The sequence below is a fragment of the Gossypium hirsutum genome, chromosome D11, assembly GCF_007990345.1.
Source record: "Gossypium hirsutum isolate 1008001.06 chromosome D11, Gossypium_hirsutum_v2.1, whole genome shotgun sequence".
NCBI lineage: Eukaryota > Viridiplantae > Streptophyta > Magnoliopsida > Malvales > Malvaceae > Gossypium > Gossypium hirsutum.
The window spans coordinates 62,663,958-62,681,926 of NC_053447.1; the positions used below are offsets into that span (position 1 = coordinate 62,663,958).

Consider the following 17,969-nt stretch of genomic DNA (forward strand, 5'->3'; position numbering starts at 1 on the left):
CTTTCCTTCCCTTTTATTTATTTATTAGGTAATCTATTAAAATAGTTTATTCATATTTAAAGGTGTTTATGGGCTGGGCCGGGCCGGATCGGGTTTGGGCCAGGCTCAAACAAAAGTTTATGTCTATTTTCTAGGCCCAGGCCTGGCCTGGCTTAAAATATGGGCTTAAAAATTTATCCAAGTCCGGTCCGAAAGAAAATTGTTAAGCCCGAGTCCGACCCATGTTAAATATATATATTTGATTAAAAAATAAAAAATATATATTTGATTAAAAATAAAAATATATATATTTAATATATAATTCGGGCCGGGCTGGGCCCGGTCTAAACAAGTTTTACCTAAGGCCCGACCCGTTTTCTAAACGGCCTCATTTTTTTGCCCAAACCCATATCTTGGGCCTATATTTTTACCCGAACTCTTTCATTTTTTGGGTGGGCCGTCGGGCAGGGTCGAGTAGCTTAACTCATGTTCACCTCTATTCATATTATATTTTACTCATTTTTTTTTGAAATGTTACGTTATTGTATTGTAACAATTAGTCACTGAGCTGTTAATTGCTAGTAACAACGTAATGGTAAGTTGACGTGTCACGTTAAATCATCATTTCAAATGAAAATTTTATGTTAAATTTTACAATTGGTCCCTATATTTTTTCATTTTGAGCAATTTAATTTTTTTTTCTTTTATGTTATTTTAACTTTCTTTTTTTTTTTTCCTTTATTTTTCATTCTCTTCTGTTTCTCCCTCTGTTTTCCTCTATTCTTTGTTTCTTTTAACGTAGTTTTTCTATGTTTTCCATTTGTTAGAACTAGTCAACAAGCTCGCCTCACTCGAAAATTTAAATTGTTCAAAAAAATAAAAGTATAATGATTAGTTTTAACAAATGAAAAATAGAGAAAAAATAAGTTAAAAGAAATAGAGAAGGGAGAAAAATAGAGAGAGAAGCAGGAGAGAATGGAAAAAAAATGAAAGTTAAAACAACATAAAAGAAAAAAAATTAAATTGTTCAAAACGAAAAAATATGGGGACTGATTGTATAAATTAACCTAAAATTTTTGTTTGAAATGATGATTTCATGTGCAATGTCAGCTTACCGTTATACCATTAACGATAATTAACGACTCAATGACTCAAATATTACAACACAATAATATAAGTGACTAAAACGTAATATTTCAAACATAAGTAACTAAAATGTAACCTGAGGTAAACAAAAGTGATTATTTTGGTAGTTTACCCTTTTTATCTATGCAGATATTATTATTATTATTATTATTCAAATTTTAAGGTTCTTTTGGATAGGCAGTGCGTTTACCTGAGATTAGTGTAAAAATAAAAATGATAGTGAGATTAAATACTGTAACAATACTGTAGCGTGAAATAAAAAAAAAAAAACTAAGCGCATTGCATTGAAAATAAACGTCTATCCAAAAATACTCTTAGGTCCAACTTTATTTACTTTAATAATTAAATTATAATACTTTTTAATTTTTTATTATTTTACTAATTTTTTAATTTGATTGAATTCCATAAAATTTATCAGTCATCTCTTTCGATATCAATTCTAATTGTCTATTAAAATTTTAGATGTTATAAAATAATTGTTATACACTTAAAACAACATTTGGATTTTTTTATCATTTAAATTTATTAAAAATTTTAAATTAAAAAAACTATAATATATTAATAATAAATGAGATTTAAGTAATATCTTTAATAAAATTACAAATTTAATTTTATTTATTAAAGATTATTTTTAATTAATAGAACATGATTAATATATTTTATATAAAAGTTAAACATTTTATTGTAATAATATTTTAACTAAATCATAAGTTGTTAAAAAAAATGACAATTAACTTCTTCCCCGAACATTTAGATTTAGTTTGAATCTTAGAATTATTTTTGTTCGAGGCGCTTTAATTATTTAAATATCGCCCGAATGAAGTTTTACTATACTTTATGACTATTGTTCTCTTCAACATTGACATCGAAGTAAGGTATTGGAATCAGGGATTTAAATAGCAGTCCGTTACCGAAATAGCGGCCGTTATATAGCGGTAGCGACACCGTCCGAAACCGCTACTTCCGAAACTCGCTATACCCGCAATACACAATAAGTAGTGTAAAATTCACGACCGCAATACCTACAATGACCGCAATAGCATCCGTTTCCTGTTTTTGATCTAATAAAGGCTTTGTTTCCTGAGATATTTGAAGGCTTTGCAGGCTAATGTCAAAGGCAGAATGGCTGCAAATGGTTATCTATCAAAAGTAGCCGTCGGGGGATGTTTCAATAATATTTAATCGTATAAGCATTACAAATACTTTTATATTAGTTTTCTACATAAACATGTGTTGTATTATTTTTTTATTTTATTTTTTAAGAGAAATTTATTAATTTATTCAATGAATCCTATTGGTTTACTCGGAATCATGCACTACATTTAGATTTGCCTACACTCCCGCTTTTTATTATTCTCGCGATTTCATCCAATATTCAGGGTAGTTTCAGTTTTCTCCCTCTCTTATGATATTATGTTTATATTGTGATTATATCTGTTTATACATTGAGGACAATGAACATCCTAAGTGTGGAGAGATTATTTATTTAATTATTAAAAAATCCCCGAATTATGTTTTGTGTTTAAGTAATTTTCTCATACTTCTATTAGAGTGAATTTTTATAGGTTTTAACCCACTTATCCCATAAAAAGTTTACCTTTTTAATTAACCTTTAGTGAACCCCGTTAAACCTAAGACACCGTTTCTTAATTTACCCATTAATGTTAACCCATAACTCATTTTTTCGTTGAGACTTTTTCCCGTTTTATTACTCCCTTTTTGTCGAGCTTTAATTTCGTTAATTGTCTAACTATGCTATTTTATTTGATTTGCTGAATTATTTCTTATTGTTCTAAAAAAAGAAGAGAAAAGAAAAAAAATATTGATTATTATCTAGTTCTATGATTGAGTTTGAACAGTTAAATTCATTTTCTTGGAAGAAGCTCGTTTTCTTATTCTTAATTAGTTCTTGATTTATGCACTTGTTTTTAATTCAATATTTGTTTATTTTTATAGTTTGGTAATTTATCAATTTGATCTCGATTTTAACCAACTTTTTCGGCCTTTCTCCACACCCTTAACCTAAGCCCCGTTACATCCTCTTAAAGACCTTTTGATTTGTGTATCACATCATTTTATAGTGGTGGAGATTTGATTTTCATGCAAGCTTATAGTAATGATTTTTCTTATTTGACTTTTGAGTGCTTATTCTTGAACCTTAAACACTATTTGAGTGAATCTTTAGTGAGGATGTTGACTCTTGTTGATTTTGAATTAAAGGTAATTACTTAGATAAGGGGAAATATATATATTTTCGTGCTTTAAAAATTTTCGACTTGGATTGTTTGGAACTTTAGTGCCCTTTTAGTTGAATTATCAATGCATGATTATTTGTGAATTATTTTCAGACATTATTAATGAGAATTATAAGTTGAGAAAGATTAATTTTAATGAGAGTTGAGTATTTTGCTTGAGGACAAGCAAATGCTTAAGTGTGGGGATATTTGATAAGCTATAAAAGTAACATATTTTAATCTCATTCTTAATGCGTTTTTGGATGATTAATTATGCAAATTAGTGAATTTGAGGCTCTTAATCCTTTAAATTAATGTTTCTATACTTAGGAGAGCATTTTGAAGCAAAATGAGAGAAAAACGAGCCAAAATCGGACAAAAAGAGCTGTTTTCAGGATCCACACGGGCTGGGCATTTCCACACGGGTTGGACACACGCCCATGTGATAGCCCGTGTCGGTTTCGCACCCTACTTCCTAAATATGCGGAAAAACCCAATTTTTAGGGTTTCTGAGCATTCTAAAGTCTATAAATACTTATTAGAAGAAGAAATAAGAAGGCCATCAGAGAAGATCGAAGAAAACACTCGAAGAACACCATCGAAGCCAACTCGGAAGCGGATCTCCATTAAGATTGAAGATCTCCTTTTAATTTCTTTCAAAATTTTATTGAGTTTCTTTATGTCTTATGGAATTTCTGACTTTGAGATGTTTTAATTCAGGATTATGAACTAATCCCCTAAATACTTAGGGGAGATGAAACCTATGATGAATCCTATTATTTAAATTCTATTTTTACGTAATAAATACTTGATGCTTGTTCTCTAATTAAATTAACTAAATAACACAACAAAAAACAAATAAAGAAAATAGTCAAGTAAACAACCCAGAAGTGAAAACAATAGTCAGGAATCCATATAGATTTCATCTGTCATTATTAATCTAAATTACACAATTTATTAACTTAGTATCTTGATCCGTAGAAATCCTTAAATTATGCTAATATCTCTCTTCAAGACTAAAAGCAACTGACTCTAGGTTTATTAATTGAAATTTATTTCTAATTAAAACCCCTATTATCGCATTAACTCGATCTATAAATCCCCTATTAGATTTGACTCTAATCCTGTAGATTTATGTCATCCTATTTTTAGGATTGCATGCAACTCCACTCAATTACACTAGATTTACTCTTAAAAAGGGTTTATTCATCCTCTAATTTAAGCACATTAAACATGGATTAATAATCTAGAAATATCAAACCAAGAATTAAGCACACATAATTAAGAACAAAATCTAAGATTTATGCGTAAAATAAAAATCAAAAGATATAATTTATCATAAGGTTCATCTCTCCTAGGTATTTAGAAAATTAGTTCATGATAGCAAATAAAAACGTCCCAAAGATAGTATAACCACAATAAATAAATAAACTCATAATAAACTTCAAAGAAATCAAAAGGAGTTCTTCTATCTTGATGGAAATCTGCTTTAGAGTCGGCTTCAATGGTGTTTTTCGAGTTGTTTTCTTGAATATTCTATGACGGCTTCCTCATTTCTTCTTATCTTTTTCATATATAGGTCTTAAAAATGTCTGAAAAACCCAAAAAAACATGTTTTCCCGCAGGTTTGAAATGCGATTTGTGATTTCCAAATGGCCTGGCACATGGTCGTGTGGCAGCTCGTGTGTCTCACACAACCGTGTGTCTAGCCCATATGGCTCTTGAAATATGCTCTGATTTTTTGATTTTCACTTGTTTTTCTCTCTTTTTGCTTCCATTTGGAGCATAAAATTAACTATTTTAAATCGAATAATCATCCAAAAATGCATTAAAAATGAGGTTAAAACATGTTACTTTTGGCATTTATCAAGCATTCTATTGGTTAGGATATGGGTTGAAGCCATGGGCAAAACAGAAGTAGCGTCAATAGGGCATTACTGAACTTATTATAGCCATACCAAGACGAAGTTTTTTGTTAAGCTTGATCTGAGGAAAGACAAGTTCGAGTCTTCCAAATTCAAGGAGAAGGGCAATGGTGGGGTAAACCATGAGGAAGAGGGACAAGTTAAAAATGAAATTTGACATGACACTTTAGACACCTATAAAAGGGCTCTCCTTCAGAACTTCCACCACATTCATGACAATAGAAACATCTACCCCAATTTGAACCAAAGGCTAATTTATGATTTCTCCCAAAATAATAAAGATTATTCAGGTGAAACTCACATTTCAAGGGTTGCCTTAATGAATTAGCACATATAGCATGGAGATTAAAGTCACAATGTTCACAGCTATATGTAAATTTACCTGTGTCTAAAATGAAAGTGCAAGCATAACACCGTTGAAATGAAAAGGGAAGCAAATCTTTAGGGAGTAGGTGACTAACCAACATGTGATTTGGATGAAATGGGACTCGAATCTTTTGTGGCAACCTAAGGCAAGATTCATGAAGTAACTAAATTATGGATAAGTTTTTATTTTGGTCACTTAACTAAAAAAGTTACAATTTGACCATTGAATTATTCGAAAGTTTTCATTTAAATCATTGGGCTGTTAAAATCAATGATATATAGCTTTTTATGTTTGCATTGCATGCACCAATTGAAAACTCCCTCTTTTTCTCCTTCTCTTCTACCGTTCAATTTTTTTAATGAAACAACTTTGGACGTTACGAATCTGCAACCAAAATTCAAACAATTTTTTTTATCTCTGATACTGGCCGTTAGATCAACTTGAATCTAAGGTATGTTCTTCTACTCATCGATAGATATTGATCTATTATACCGGTTGTCGAATTATTGCTTGGAGTTTCTGGCGAAACTTAAAAAAAAAAAACTTAACAGTCTAGTGACTTAAATAAAAACTTTTGAATATTTTAGTGACTTAAATAAAAACTTTCAAATAGTTCAATGACCAACTTATATTTTTTCGTTAAATGACCAAAACAAAAATTTACTCATAATTTAATAATTAATAGTGTAATTTACCCTAAAATAAACCCAAGAAAGCGGGTTCAAATATTTATAAATTATAAGTTAAAATTAGATCAGGGTCAGGCCAAGGCAGGTAAAAAACCGCCCGCCCCGCCCGTTGTCATTGAACCCATCAATCTTCACTCTCCTTGCCTCTCCCAACTAACGCTTCATTTTCTTCTACCTACCTCTTTCTTTCTATCAATAAAAAGCCTCGGCCTCGGCCTCGGCCTCGGCGTTGTTGTTGTGGTTGTGGTTGTAGATCTTCTTCAATCTAAGCTTCTCAAAGACTTAAAATGGCTCGCAAGAAGATCAGAGAATACGATTCCAAGAGACTTCTCAAACAACACCTCAAACGCCTCGCTAATATCGACCTCCAAATCTGTTCTGCTCAGGTTTTTATTTATTTATTTATAATACGAAAACCCAACTAAGCAATGGAAATTGTATGATATGTGTTTTTTTTTTGCTTTGTTAGGTGACTCAATCTACTGATTTCACCGAGTTAACGAACGAACAACCATGGCTTTCGTCCACCAGATTGGTTGTTAAGCCGGATATGTTGTTTGGTAAACGTGGGAAGAGTGGCTTGGTTGCTCTCAATTTGGATCTTGCTCAAGTTGCTGAATTCGTCAAAGCTCGCCTCGGCACTGAGGTAACCGTTTTGCTCTCGTTGTTTTCAGCTGCCATTTTTTTTATCAATCATGCATGACCTCAATCACTGTTACCAGAAATCGCTATCTCCATGGTGATTTTCGAATTGGTTTGCACAATTGAATTCTAGCTATCTAATTCGGTAGATCACAAAACTATTGAATGAAACGGAGTCACAAGTTTAATACTTTATTTAGAATTATGTATATTGAATTCCATTTCGCACAAGTAGCTATTTCTGTTTCAATTTTTTTTTCCTCATACTGGATTGGTCTGCGTTCCTGGTAATACTGATCTGAATCCTTTATTTATTTAGGTTGAAATGGGCGGTTGCAAAGCACCTATAACCACATTCATTGTCGAACCTTTTGTACCCCATGAACAAGAGTATTACCTTTCAATAGTCTCTGAAAGGCTTGGTTCTACCATTAGTTTTTCGGAATGTGGAGGTATTGATATTGAAGAGAACTGGGATAAGGTTTGTTTTGCCTTGGCCTTTTGTTTCTTTCGATTGAATTCCTTAACCATTTGTTGAAGGGATATGTGACTTTAAAAGATTACATGTATTTTCATCTTTGGTTTTGCAGGTTAAAACCATCTTCCTTCCAACCGAGAAACCTATGACCTTGGATACATGTGCACCGTTGATAGCTACACTTCCTTTGGAAGTGAGTTTCACTAGTATTTTCCCGGTTGTTTGTATTTCCTTAATGGAATCTGTTTGGCTTTTGTTCTCATATCCTTCATATATTCTTATATTTTGCAATGTATTATTTGAATTACTGGTCTTAGTCTCTTAAGCTATACTGTGTTGCATTTATATAGCTAGTGTTGATACCATTTAAGCATCACGTAGGTCCGCGGGAAGATTGGTGACTTCATCATGGGTGTCTTTTCTGTCTTTCAAGGTACGTGGGGTTGATGGTTTCAGATTTGTTGGCTCTATGTTTTATTCACCGAACAGCGAAATTGCATTTCATGACTGAAAATGCAATAATCCACCCGTTTCTATAAAACTTAAATGCCAAAATTTAAAAGGATCACCAAATGTCTAGTATTTTTCACTATGATCTTGAATATCATCATCTCTTTTATTGGGATAGAGGCTTCTATTTTTACAGTATCTCTGATTTTGTCCATTATCCTTAGTTCAACACATTATTGTATTGTTCTAAAACTCTCTTGTCTTAGCATCTATGCTGATGTTTTCTGTTGGCTGCAGATCTTGACTTCAGCTTTCTCGAGATGAATCCATTTACACTGGTGAATGGAGAACCATACCCACTGGATATGAGGGGGGAGCTGGACGACACTGCTGCATTCAAGAACTTCAACAAGTAAGCTTCTTTCCAGGCCAAGCTTGATAGCTATATATCTCCTCGAAATATATATCTCATATAGACTTGTTTTGCATCAAAACAATTTTGTGCATTCAGGTGGGGTAACATAGAGTTTCCTCTACCTTTTGGGAGAGTCCTGAGCTCTACAGAAAGCTTCATTCATTCATTGGATGAAAAGGTAGCCGTTCTTGTTGTAGTCCATGTTTCAATGTAGATTTCTTTTCACATGGTTGAAGGACATTTGTTGATCATAATCTTCGCTTAATATTACAGACAAGTGCATCTCTGAAATTCACTGTTTTGAATCCAAAAGGGCGTATCTGGACAATGGTTGCCGGAGGTGGTGCTAGTGTCATTTATGCTGATACTGTAAGTGGCCTTCTAAAGGATCTGTGTTTTTTGTTTTACGTTCCACTGACCTTATCGTTATTTTCCGCAGGTTTGATATCATTTGATGCCATTCTAAGGATTTAGAGTTATTTCTGTTTATTTAACTAGGTAGGAGATTTAGGTTATGCTTCAGAACTGGGAAACTATGCGGAGTATAGTGGAGCTCCAAATGAAGAGGAGGTCTTGCAATATGCAAGAGTCGTTATTGATGTAAGAAACAGTGACTGGTTTAAGCCATTTTTATAGAAGCAAATTCGCCATTAGAGTTTTTGGAAAATTTTACTGATTTAGGATGTTGCAGTGTGCCACTGCAAACCCTGATGGTCGTAAGAGAGCCCTTCTCATTGGAGGTGGCATTGCTAACTTCACTGATGTAGCTGCTACTTTCAACGGAATCATTCGAGCATTGAGAGAAAAGGTACGATTCAGCTGAAAACAAGTAAACTTTAGTTCAATGGTTGAGACTTTCCTTTGACATTCCGGTCCTTTTTCCTCCCCCTCTCTCCAGGAAGCCAAGTTAAAAGCAGCAAGAATGCACATCTATGTTCGAAGAGGTGGTCCAAACTATCAAACTGGTTTGGCAAGGATGCGTGCTCTTGGGGAGGAACTAGGAGTACCCCTTGAGGTATGAAATCACAGTGTGCTTCTTTGAAAATGCTGCATGACTGATGTTGTGGTGTATTAGCAAAGGAAACATTGGTATTACCACTTGACTATGTTACTGTTGTCTTGATACAGGTTTACGGGCCTGAGGCCACGATGACTGGCATATGCAAGCAGGCTATAGATTGCATTATGTCTGAAGCATAAGTAGGGTATTATTTTTGTTCTCCAAAGTCGAGTTATTCTGCCAATGCAGTTTGGTATTCTTTGTTCAAGTCATAAGCTGGACAAGACTGTTGTTGTAGACCGAAATACTCAAATTACAGAGTATTTCATCCTCTCTTTTTTGTGTGTGTTCTTGTGCGATAAACACGAAACATGGTTTCCGTCGGTCCATGTTTGTTTGTTGGTTGTTGGTATTTTGGTGTTTCTGATCATAATTGTGCTTTATGATGGGCTGGAAAAATGTTTGAATTAACGAGAAAATGCGAAAATGCAATTCCCAGTATCTTGCATGAGCGAAGTGTGTGTGTGTGTGTTTTTGGTGTGATATAACTAAAACAAGCTAATGGTTTACCTAGACTTATTCATAAATAAAGTGCCTCTAGTTTGTTATTGTTTTAAAACTTTTTAAATCGACATAGGAGGCTGGTCAAAAATATGTAAGTGAAAAGTGAGAAATTAGGAAACATTGTTCTTGTAAAGCATCAAACCCACCCTTCCACTCCATTTTGATCCAATTGTAAACTTAACCAATTAAGTTAAAAGATATTTGTAACCCATAATTTATATATTGTATTATGGCTGGGCTTTATTTGTATTGACTGTTTAATCATGGGCTTAAAATATAAAAACTTCAAGAGGGGAAGGACTTATTAGTTATTAAACCAAAATCTTCTGGCCAATATAGAACCAAAACTAGACTTGTCCATGGGCTGGGCGGCCCGGCTCGGCCCGACGGTCTGCCCGAAATATGGGAGGGTTCGGGTAAAAATATAGGCCCGAAATATGAGCTTAGGCAAAAAAACGAGGTCCGTTTAAAAAACGGGTAAGGCCTCGGGCACCACTTTTTTGGCCCGGACCCGGCCCGAATATAATAAATATATATTTTTAATTTTTAATTTTTAATTTTAAAATACTTTTAAAATAATTTTTTTTATTTTTTTATTTTTAAAATATTTTTAATGTTTATTTTAAAATAGGCTGGGCCGGGACGGGCTAGGGCTTATGATATTTTTCCCGAGCTGGGCCTGAGAAAAATTTTAGGCCCATATTTTGGGCCAGGCCAGGCCCGTGTTTAGGAGGCGGGCTGAAAATTTTTTCAGGCCCGGCCTGGCCCATGGACAGGTCTAACCAAAACCAAAAAAGGAAATAAAAATTACACATGCTTTTGTTTTCTTTCTTATGGGTAGGAAGTAATATAAAAATGAGTTTAATGCCTTATATTTGATTCACATCGACTCTATTAACGGGTTATCATAGTTTGTTTAGACCTAGTTAAAGGATTACATTTAACGGGTTATAGTAGTTAGCTCAAATTTTCACTATTTGGTTGGAATTTTATTTATTTTCTTAATAAAAATATATTGGTAATGCTGGGTATCTCCGAAACAAATTCAATAAAACAACAACTAACAAGTGGTCATAAATCGGAGTGTCTTGATCAATTTGAAAGACCATTTAATGTAGTTAAACTAACTGAATTTTGGGTTGTTCGATCAAGTAAGGAAAATTCGATAGAGTTCATACTCAATGTTATTGTTATTTTTACTTTTTCTTTCTTTTCATTATTTGAATATTCAAGAACTAAAACCATTCCAATGCTCTTTTTCGCCATACATAAACTAAACCAACAATTAGGATGAGCACGAAAATGAAAGCTTCTATGGATATGGATACCCTCAATACGTCGAAACTCATTGCCAATGGATAAAGAAAAACTGTTTCAACATCCAAAACAACAAAAGCTAGAATAAACATATAATAACGAATTCGAAATTGTTGGGGATCAACTCGGTTAAGCAATGAACAAATAAAAATAGCAGAAGAAATTGAGAAATTGAACACACAAATTTAACGTGAAAAACCCTCTTCAAAAAGGATAAAAAAGCCACGGACAAATATAATTTTACTATAATGGCAAAATAACAAAGAGCATAAAAGATGAAGATAAAAACTAAACCTCGAAAACCAAAAAATAAAAAACTCTCAAAATGTCTTATGGGTATGTTTTATAAGGTTGTAAAAGAGCCTATTTATAGGCTAAATCCATAGGTCAAATAATAATAAAATAATCTAGACTAATTAGAATTTGATTGAAACAAATAAATAGAGTTTAACTAGAAAATTATTTCTAATTTAACTGAAATAAGAGTCATACTCAACAAAAATTGTAACCAAGCATATTAATAACTTAATCGGTATTACAACTTATTGTTTTATTTTATTTTCTTTCCCAACTATACTCATTTTTGTAGGTTAATAGTAGAACAATGCTTTTATCATTTTCATAGGTTAATAGTAGAACAATGCTTTTAACAAGTCATGGTTATACTTATCGAGCATTAGTCGCTCATTCTTTTATTCTCTTTCACTTTTTAGATATGCAGTGGGGAAGTTTATCATGGAAGCTTAATTTAACGTTTTGATCACACTTTTTTCTAATAATAGGACTCTTATTCGGTGTTGAATTCAGGGGTTAGTATTGGTAGGGGCTTGACCCGCACTAAAATAAAATTTTAGACCCCTTTATAATTTATAAAATTTTAAATTAGTAATAATAAATTTACACTTGACCCTCCAAAAATGATAAAACTGTTGAACTAATTTTGAGATTACGATGATTTTGTAATAATGTTTTATTTCTTTATGAGAAATGTGGATGTGATGTTTTTACTTATTAAAAAAATTTGTGTGGTTTGAGAACTTACTTAGAAGAAGACTTCATATCATCTTAAGGTAATACTTAAATTATTGAGTATTGTACTAAGACAATATTGCTGTGTCATGCTCCATCTTGGGGTGTGACAATACTATTAACTATTAGATTATGTTACATAATTATTATAAGTAGAGTGATGAAAAAATATATATATATCTTATTAAACATGTGCTCGATAATTGAATATATGGTTCTTAATTATTTTATTTAAATATTACATAAAAATATGAAAAAAAATGAAAGTATCATTTAAACGAAATGATATATATGTCACTTGGGGATTGGTTTTTTAAATAACCAATGTGGAACAGTCTTAGGGGACTTCTAGCATTGTCATCATGGTTAATAGCTTGGCAAGGCATCGAGGGCTTCTAACATTGTCATCATGGTTGATCGGACTTCATTGTCGACATAGTTTGACAGTGGTCAGGTTAGGATGCATGTTATCATGGTTGACCAAGATTTATTGTTGGCACAGTTCGATAATGATAAGGTTAGAATGAGTTATAAATGGTTTATTATCCACATAGCTTACTAGTGACAAAGCTAGGATAAGATGCAATTATAAGTGGTTAATCAATGTGACACATTTCTAGTAGTTTCTAGCACTATCAGTGTAGCTGTTGTTGTCATTTTTAAATAAAAATATATTATTTTATTTTTAATTAAACATTTATAAATATTCATAACATTTTTTAATGTTTACATTATAATAATAGCATATAATATTATAAATTTAATTTTTAAGTGTTATAAATTACATAATATATAAAAATAACATAATACAAAGTATTACAAACTTAAAAAAATGGGTCGGACTCAAACATTCATTATTCAAGCTTGAACCCAGTCAATATTTTAAACGGACTTATTTTTTTATCCAAGTCTACTTTTGGGCCTAATATTTTCATCGAAACCTTCTTAAATTTTATACTGACCTTTGAATTTAGATGAATAACTCAACTCATAAACACAACGAATTCTCTTATTTTCCTATTTAACTTATGAGATTAAACTCTCGAACTAATTTTTTTCGATTTAATCAGTTGAAATAATTGATAAGGTTAAACTTATGAGATTAAACATTCATTATTCAAGCTCGGACCAGCCCATATTTTAAACGATTTTTTTTTACTCAAATATACTTTTTGGCTTAACATTTTCATCAAAACTTTTTTATATTTTGTACAACTTTCGAATTTGGATGAATAATCCAAGCCATAAACTTTTGAGATTAAACTGTAGAGCTAATTATTTTTTATTCAATCAGTTGAAATAACTGTTGGGGGTTCTTTTTTTCATCCAGGGACTAAATAGTAAAACTCTGATTACTTTGACTCCCTTTTGTCTTTTGAGTTTGATTAGTGCATATAAGCAAGGTTTAGTGTTTCTTGTCACTTTTGTACTTTTTATTTGTGCTATAAACTCAAAAACAAAGGATCCAGATTCAAGAAAGCAGGCATGTACTTCCCTTTTGACCTTTTTCCCCCTTAAAATTCCTTGTAATTTACTTGCATTGTCCCGCTTTATGTACTTACTTCAATGAATATAAGTATAACTTCGCCTATACATGTATATACTTGTTGTTCGAAGTGTCAACCAAAATGATCTGATACTTTTAGGGTTTGTGAATTGTGAATGCTGTTTCATGCAAGTTTCGAGTTTCAGCTTTGTTTTCTGTTCCAATACTTAAAACGTAGTGCAGAGCAGTAAATTAATTTGAAATTTCAAACTAAATTACAAAGCCAAATAGATTTGAGGAATTGATCTCTGTGTATGGTGATGGATTAGAAATGGGTTCCCCCTTTAGCACAAATTTGTTATGTTTGCAGGATTTCGTTTTTCCTTTGTTGGGTCAGATTCAGAGGAGGCCAAAAATAAAAAAATGGATGATAGTTGTGCTGTATGTGCTGACACACTTGAGTGGGTTGCATATGGGTCGTGTGGCCATCGAGAAGTATGCTCGACTTGCATCGTTCGTCTCCGATTCATCTGCGATGACTACCGTTGTTGCCTTTGCAAGTCCGAACTGAAAATTATCTTTATTACCAAAGTTAGTCATTCTTTTTATGTTCTCGAGATTGACATCTGATAATATTGAACCATGTCTATGCTGAATAATGGAAACAATATCTGGTTAAGTTTACATCTAATGAGTTTTTCAGGCTTTGGGAGATTATACGAAGGTGATAAATGATTTCTCGGCTTTTCCAGTTGATCCAATTGAGGGTCAAGTTAGTTCTTACTGGTACCATGAAGGGACACAAGCATATTTCGATGATCTGGATCACTACAAGATGATAAAAGCGATGTGCAGGCTATCTTGTACTGTTTGCGATAATAAGGATGAACAGCAAAATGGTGGATCAAAGAAGAGAGCAGAGTTTAAGAACATTGAGCAGCTTAAGAGTCACTTGTTTAACCGGCATAGACTGCTTAACTGCAGTCTGTGTCTTGAAGGTAGGAAGGTGAGATACAGTTGGTTATATTATGTTAAAAATTATAAACTATGCTAGAAAAATGTTATCAAGTGGCCTTCTAATTGAACAATATGGCTTGCATTCTTATTGATAACCCTCCTAGATACATTCTAAGGAATGAGACAATACCTATGTTGCTCGGACACTGGTATGAGACATTATATGTTCAATTTTTACTAAGTTTTCCATGCATTTGGAGGATTTTTGGAAGGTCATCCTCTTACTTATGTCCAAATATGTGTTGGACACATATTCCCAAAGAAAAAAATGAAGAGTCAGAGCAAAGTAGGAGACAGTGATCTAGTTTGATCTCTAAAGTACTTCCATTTATGTGATTGTTGATATTTTCTTTTGCTGCTTCGTTTTACCCAGTTGTTGGAATTTTCATTAGATATACACCCTGTTTTAACTAAGACTGTGAGGCAAGAACCGCTGGCTGCACAATGATGTATTTGATATTATCTTTAATATCTGAGTCAGGTCTTTATGTGTGAGCAAAAGTTATATACTAGAGAACAACTGGATAAGCATATAAAGACAGGTGATTCTGTGGTTGATGGCACTGAAAGTGAAAGGGGAGGTTTTATGGGACATCCTATGTGTGAGTTCTGTCAAAATCCATTCTATGGCGAGAATGAGCTCTACTTGCATATGTCTACCGAACATTTCACTTGCCACATATGCCAAAGGTAAGCCTTATTAATGTGATATAATTATAGTTCAGAGATTGCAAATGTTAGGTATTGCTAGTTCTCTCATGTATTCAACTGACATGGCTCAATGCAGGCGGCATCCCGGACAATATGAATACTATAGAAATTATGATGACATGGAGGTCAGTATCCATTTCGTGTTTTCCTGTTCTTGTTGTAATTGTTCCATTTTGATTCTCCATAGAATCAGAAATTTTGCTACAGATCCATTTTAGCCGGGAGCATCATTTATGCGAGGATGAAGCCTGTCGTGCCAAAAAGTTTGTTGTTTTTGCGACTCAATCTGAATTGAAGGTCTGAGGCATAGTTGTTATATTTATGTACATTTTCCACTTATTTTAAGTACAATCTTTTTTTCTTCTTTTTTTTTTTTAAGAAAAACAAAATTCTGTAGAGGCACAATACTCTCGAACACGGTGGGCGCATGTCTCGTTCCAAGCGTAATGCTGCATTGCAGGTGTGTTCGGATCATTGAAAACAATCATGTTTCTTCAATGCCCCTTATTTTATTACATATTTATTTTGGTATGCTTGTTTTAGACAATTCATTGCTTGGTCACTTGTAATCTTCCACTGTATAGTATAAGGAGATGTAGATTGCTAGTAATTTTTCTTTTCATTATATCCAGATACCGATAAGTTTCCGGTACCGGCGGAGTTGTGAGCAGGATCATCCAGTAAGAGGACATGTCTCTCATCCCAATTCATCTGATAGTCAACTTTCGTTGACCATGCAAGCTAGTTTCGTGACTGCTGGAAGTTTTCATTCTACTTCAACAAGTGACCAAACAGTTATAAAGAGTGAAGTAGCTTCTATCGTTGGCCCTTTCGAGTCATTAGCTACAATAGATTCCGTGCCATCTTCAAGAAATTGCCGAGCACTAGGAAACTCTAGGGGTGGACCTCTTGAAGACTCGTCATTTCCTCCCCTTCCAGCAGCATCAAATAGCAATCAACAAAAAGTTAGAAACGGTTTACAAGGACCAGCTAGAAGGAGCATGGCTGCTCCCTCACGTCACCGACACAATGGAACTTCAAATGTTGTTTCGAATACTGCTCAGGCTTGGCCTGCAGTGAGTCTTCAACCTAACATGTCAGCTGCTGGTGCGCACCGGTCCAGACCTGTGACAAAATTTTCGCATCTATCAACTACTAATAACTCATCTGGCTCTTCCAAAAGTAAGCCTACTAGGATTAGGGAATCTTTACCTAAGGTGGAAGATTTTCAATCTGCTAACAAAGCTCTAGTGGAAAAGATCCGTGTTTCTTTGGAATTTGATCAGGACAAATTTTCTGCATTCACAGGAATAACCGGTGAATATTGGCAGGGTTTTATTAGCACCGAGGAGTATCTTGCCTATGTGCACCAGTTTGGTTTATCGCATCTTGTTCTTGAGCTAGCTAGGTTATGCCCCAACGTTGAGAAACAAAGAGAACTTGTGGAGATATACAATTTTAACATAAGTAACAGCTATTCTTGCAATGATGACACTGGTCAATGGAAAAACGATAAAAGGTCAAAGAAAGGAAAGGAGAAGTGTGAAGACTATGGCAGTACTGGTTCAAAACATACTTTGGCGGGTGAAATCCATAGTGGGGTGAAAGTATTATTGGAGGATGGGCATCACAGTCACACTTCCAAAGGCAAATCAAAGGTTTTGGGTGGTGAAGACGCTAACTCACATGTCCCACCTCAGTCTCAGGTCGAGCCAGATGTTGGTGGCTCGAAGAAAATTTTGGCATCTCAAGGAGGGGGAAATAAGCAACGGAAAAAAGTCTCCAAGTTCCTTAGAAATCGCCTTGGCGACGCTTCGGCTGCGCAACTTGAAGAAGGTGGAAAGTGTGAGATTCAAGAAAAAACAGACGAAAATAAGGGACCACCGGAAAGATTGCCAGTTTGCAGTGTATGGCGAGATGGTGGTGGGCAGAGACTCATGGCAAAGACCCAAAGAGTAGCAAGCAACTGATATTTATTATATATATTATAGTTCTTATGGAAATGACCGAGTGCTGATTGCTTTCCCAGGAGCTTTTGTTGAAGATGGATGTTGGTAATGGTACAAAATGAATCAGACACTTTGTTGATGTTGCTTGTGCTACACCACTTTTTGTCATTTTGTGCCTATGGTACTGTCATGGTATGGTATGGGTCCCTTACTATATTAGATTTAGGGTTGTTTGAACAAAGGTGAATGACATTATTATAATGGGAAAATATAGGGTGATTGACCGATTGTTATTTGTATTGAAATTGAATGGACCTATTTGGGTTCTACTGCAGAATCACTGAAAATGATTCTAGAACATAACCAGCACCAGACCCGAGCCTCCTTTGATGGTGTTTGGCTAAGACCGCTTTAATTTGTTGCTGTCTGATTAAGTTGCCATTGTGTTGTCTAGTTCTTAGGCTGTTTTGTTGCTGCAATGAACTGATTACATGTCTCCTTGCGACATTAGGATTCAAACCATCGTCATTACATCGGCCTGGTCTTTATTCACATGAATACCCGGTATCGG

At 33.8% G+C, this 17,969-nt stretch overlaps 2 protein-coding genes across 8 annotated transcripts; both read left to right on the forward strand.

The window, feature by feature from the left end:
• The first annotated feature begins 6,406 nt into the window (after nucleotides 1–6,406).
• On the forward strand, nucleotides 6,407–9,826 carry LOC107927299 (ATP-citrate synthase alpha chain protein 2). Its single transcript, XM_016858362.2, has 12 exons — nucleotides 6,407–6,726; nucleotides 6,810–6,986; nucleotides 7,302–7,463; nucleotides 7,573–7,653; nucleotides 7,842–7,893; nucleotides 8,208–8,322; nucleotides 8,422–8,503; nucleotides 8,599–8,694; nucleotides 8,824–8,925; nucleotides 9,017–9,133; nucleotides 9,224–9,340; nucleotides 9,454–9,826. Exons 1-12 carry the CDS (start codon nucleotides 6,628–6,630, stop codon nucleotides 9,523–9,525), a joined length of 1,272 nt encoding a protein of 423 aa, XP_016713851.1. The 5' UTR covers nucleotides 6,407–6,627; the 3' UTR covers nucleotides 9,526–9,826.
• Nucleotides 9,827–13,513: 3,687 nt separating this feature from the next.
• Nucleotides 13,514–17,697, forward strand: LOC107927265 (E3 ubiquitin-protein ligase hel2). 7 transcript variants are annotated; one of them, XM_041104741.1, is made up of 9 exons: nucleotides 13,575–13,718; nucleotides 14,092–14,312; nucleotides 14,425–14,727; nucleotides 15,220–15,428; nucleotides 15,526–15,574; nucleotides 15,657–15,746; nucleotides 15,847–15,909; nucleotides 16,082–16,631; nucleotides 16,758–17,697. In XM_041104741.1, exons 2-9 carry the CDS (start codon nucleotides 14,145–14,147, stop codon nucleotides 17,417–17,419), a joined length of 2,094 nt encoding a protein of 697 aa, XP_040960675.1. In that variant the 5' UTR covers nucleotides 13,575–13,718; nucleotides 14,092–14,144; the 3' UTR covers nucleotides 17,420–17,697. The 7 variants fall into 7 exon arrangements, with proteins under 7 accessions (XP_016713792.2, XP_016713794.2, XP_016713791.2 ...); XM_041104742.1 differs by having other exon boundaries at nucleotides 13,633–13,722; XM_016858303.2 differs by having other exon boundaries at nucleotides 13,514–13,718; nucleotides 16,082–17,697.
• The last annotated feature ends 272 nt before the right edge of the window (nucleotides 17,698–17,969 follow it).

What these genes read in the sequence shown, in the direction of transcription:
- LOC107927299 (XM_016858362.2), top strand. Translation starts at nt 6,628, where the DNA reads ATGGCTCGCAAGAAGATCAGAGAATACGATTCCAAGAGACTTCTCAAA. An exon ending in AAGCTCGCCTCGGCACTGAG is followed by an intron (nt 6,987 to 7,301) that starts GTAACCGTTTTG and finishes TTATTTATTTAG; the next exon opens with GTTGAAATGGGCGGTTGCAA. An exon ending in GTGTCATTTATGCTGATACT is followed by an intron (nt 8,695 to 8,823) that starts GTAAGTGGCCTT and finishes TTATTTAACTAG; the next exon opens with GTAGGAGATTTAGGTTATGC.
- LOC107927265 (XM_016858302.2), top strand. Translation starts at nt 14,082, where the DNA reads ATGTTTGCAGGATTTCGTTTTTCCTTTGTTGGGTCAGATTCAGAGGAG. An exon ending in AAATTATCTTTATTACCAAA is followed by an intron (nt 14,313 to 14,424) that starts GTTAGTCATTCT and finishes TGAGTTTTTCAG; the next exon opens with GCTTTGGGAGATTATACGAA. An exon ending in TGTGTCTTGAAGGTAGGAAG is followed by an intron (nt 14,728 to 15,219) that starts GTGAGATACAGT and finishes TATCTGAGTCAG; the next exon opens with GTCTTTATGTGTGAGCAAAA.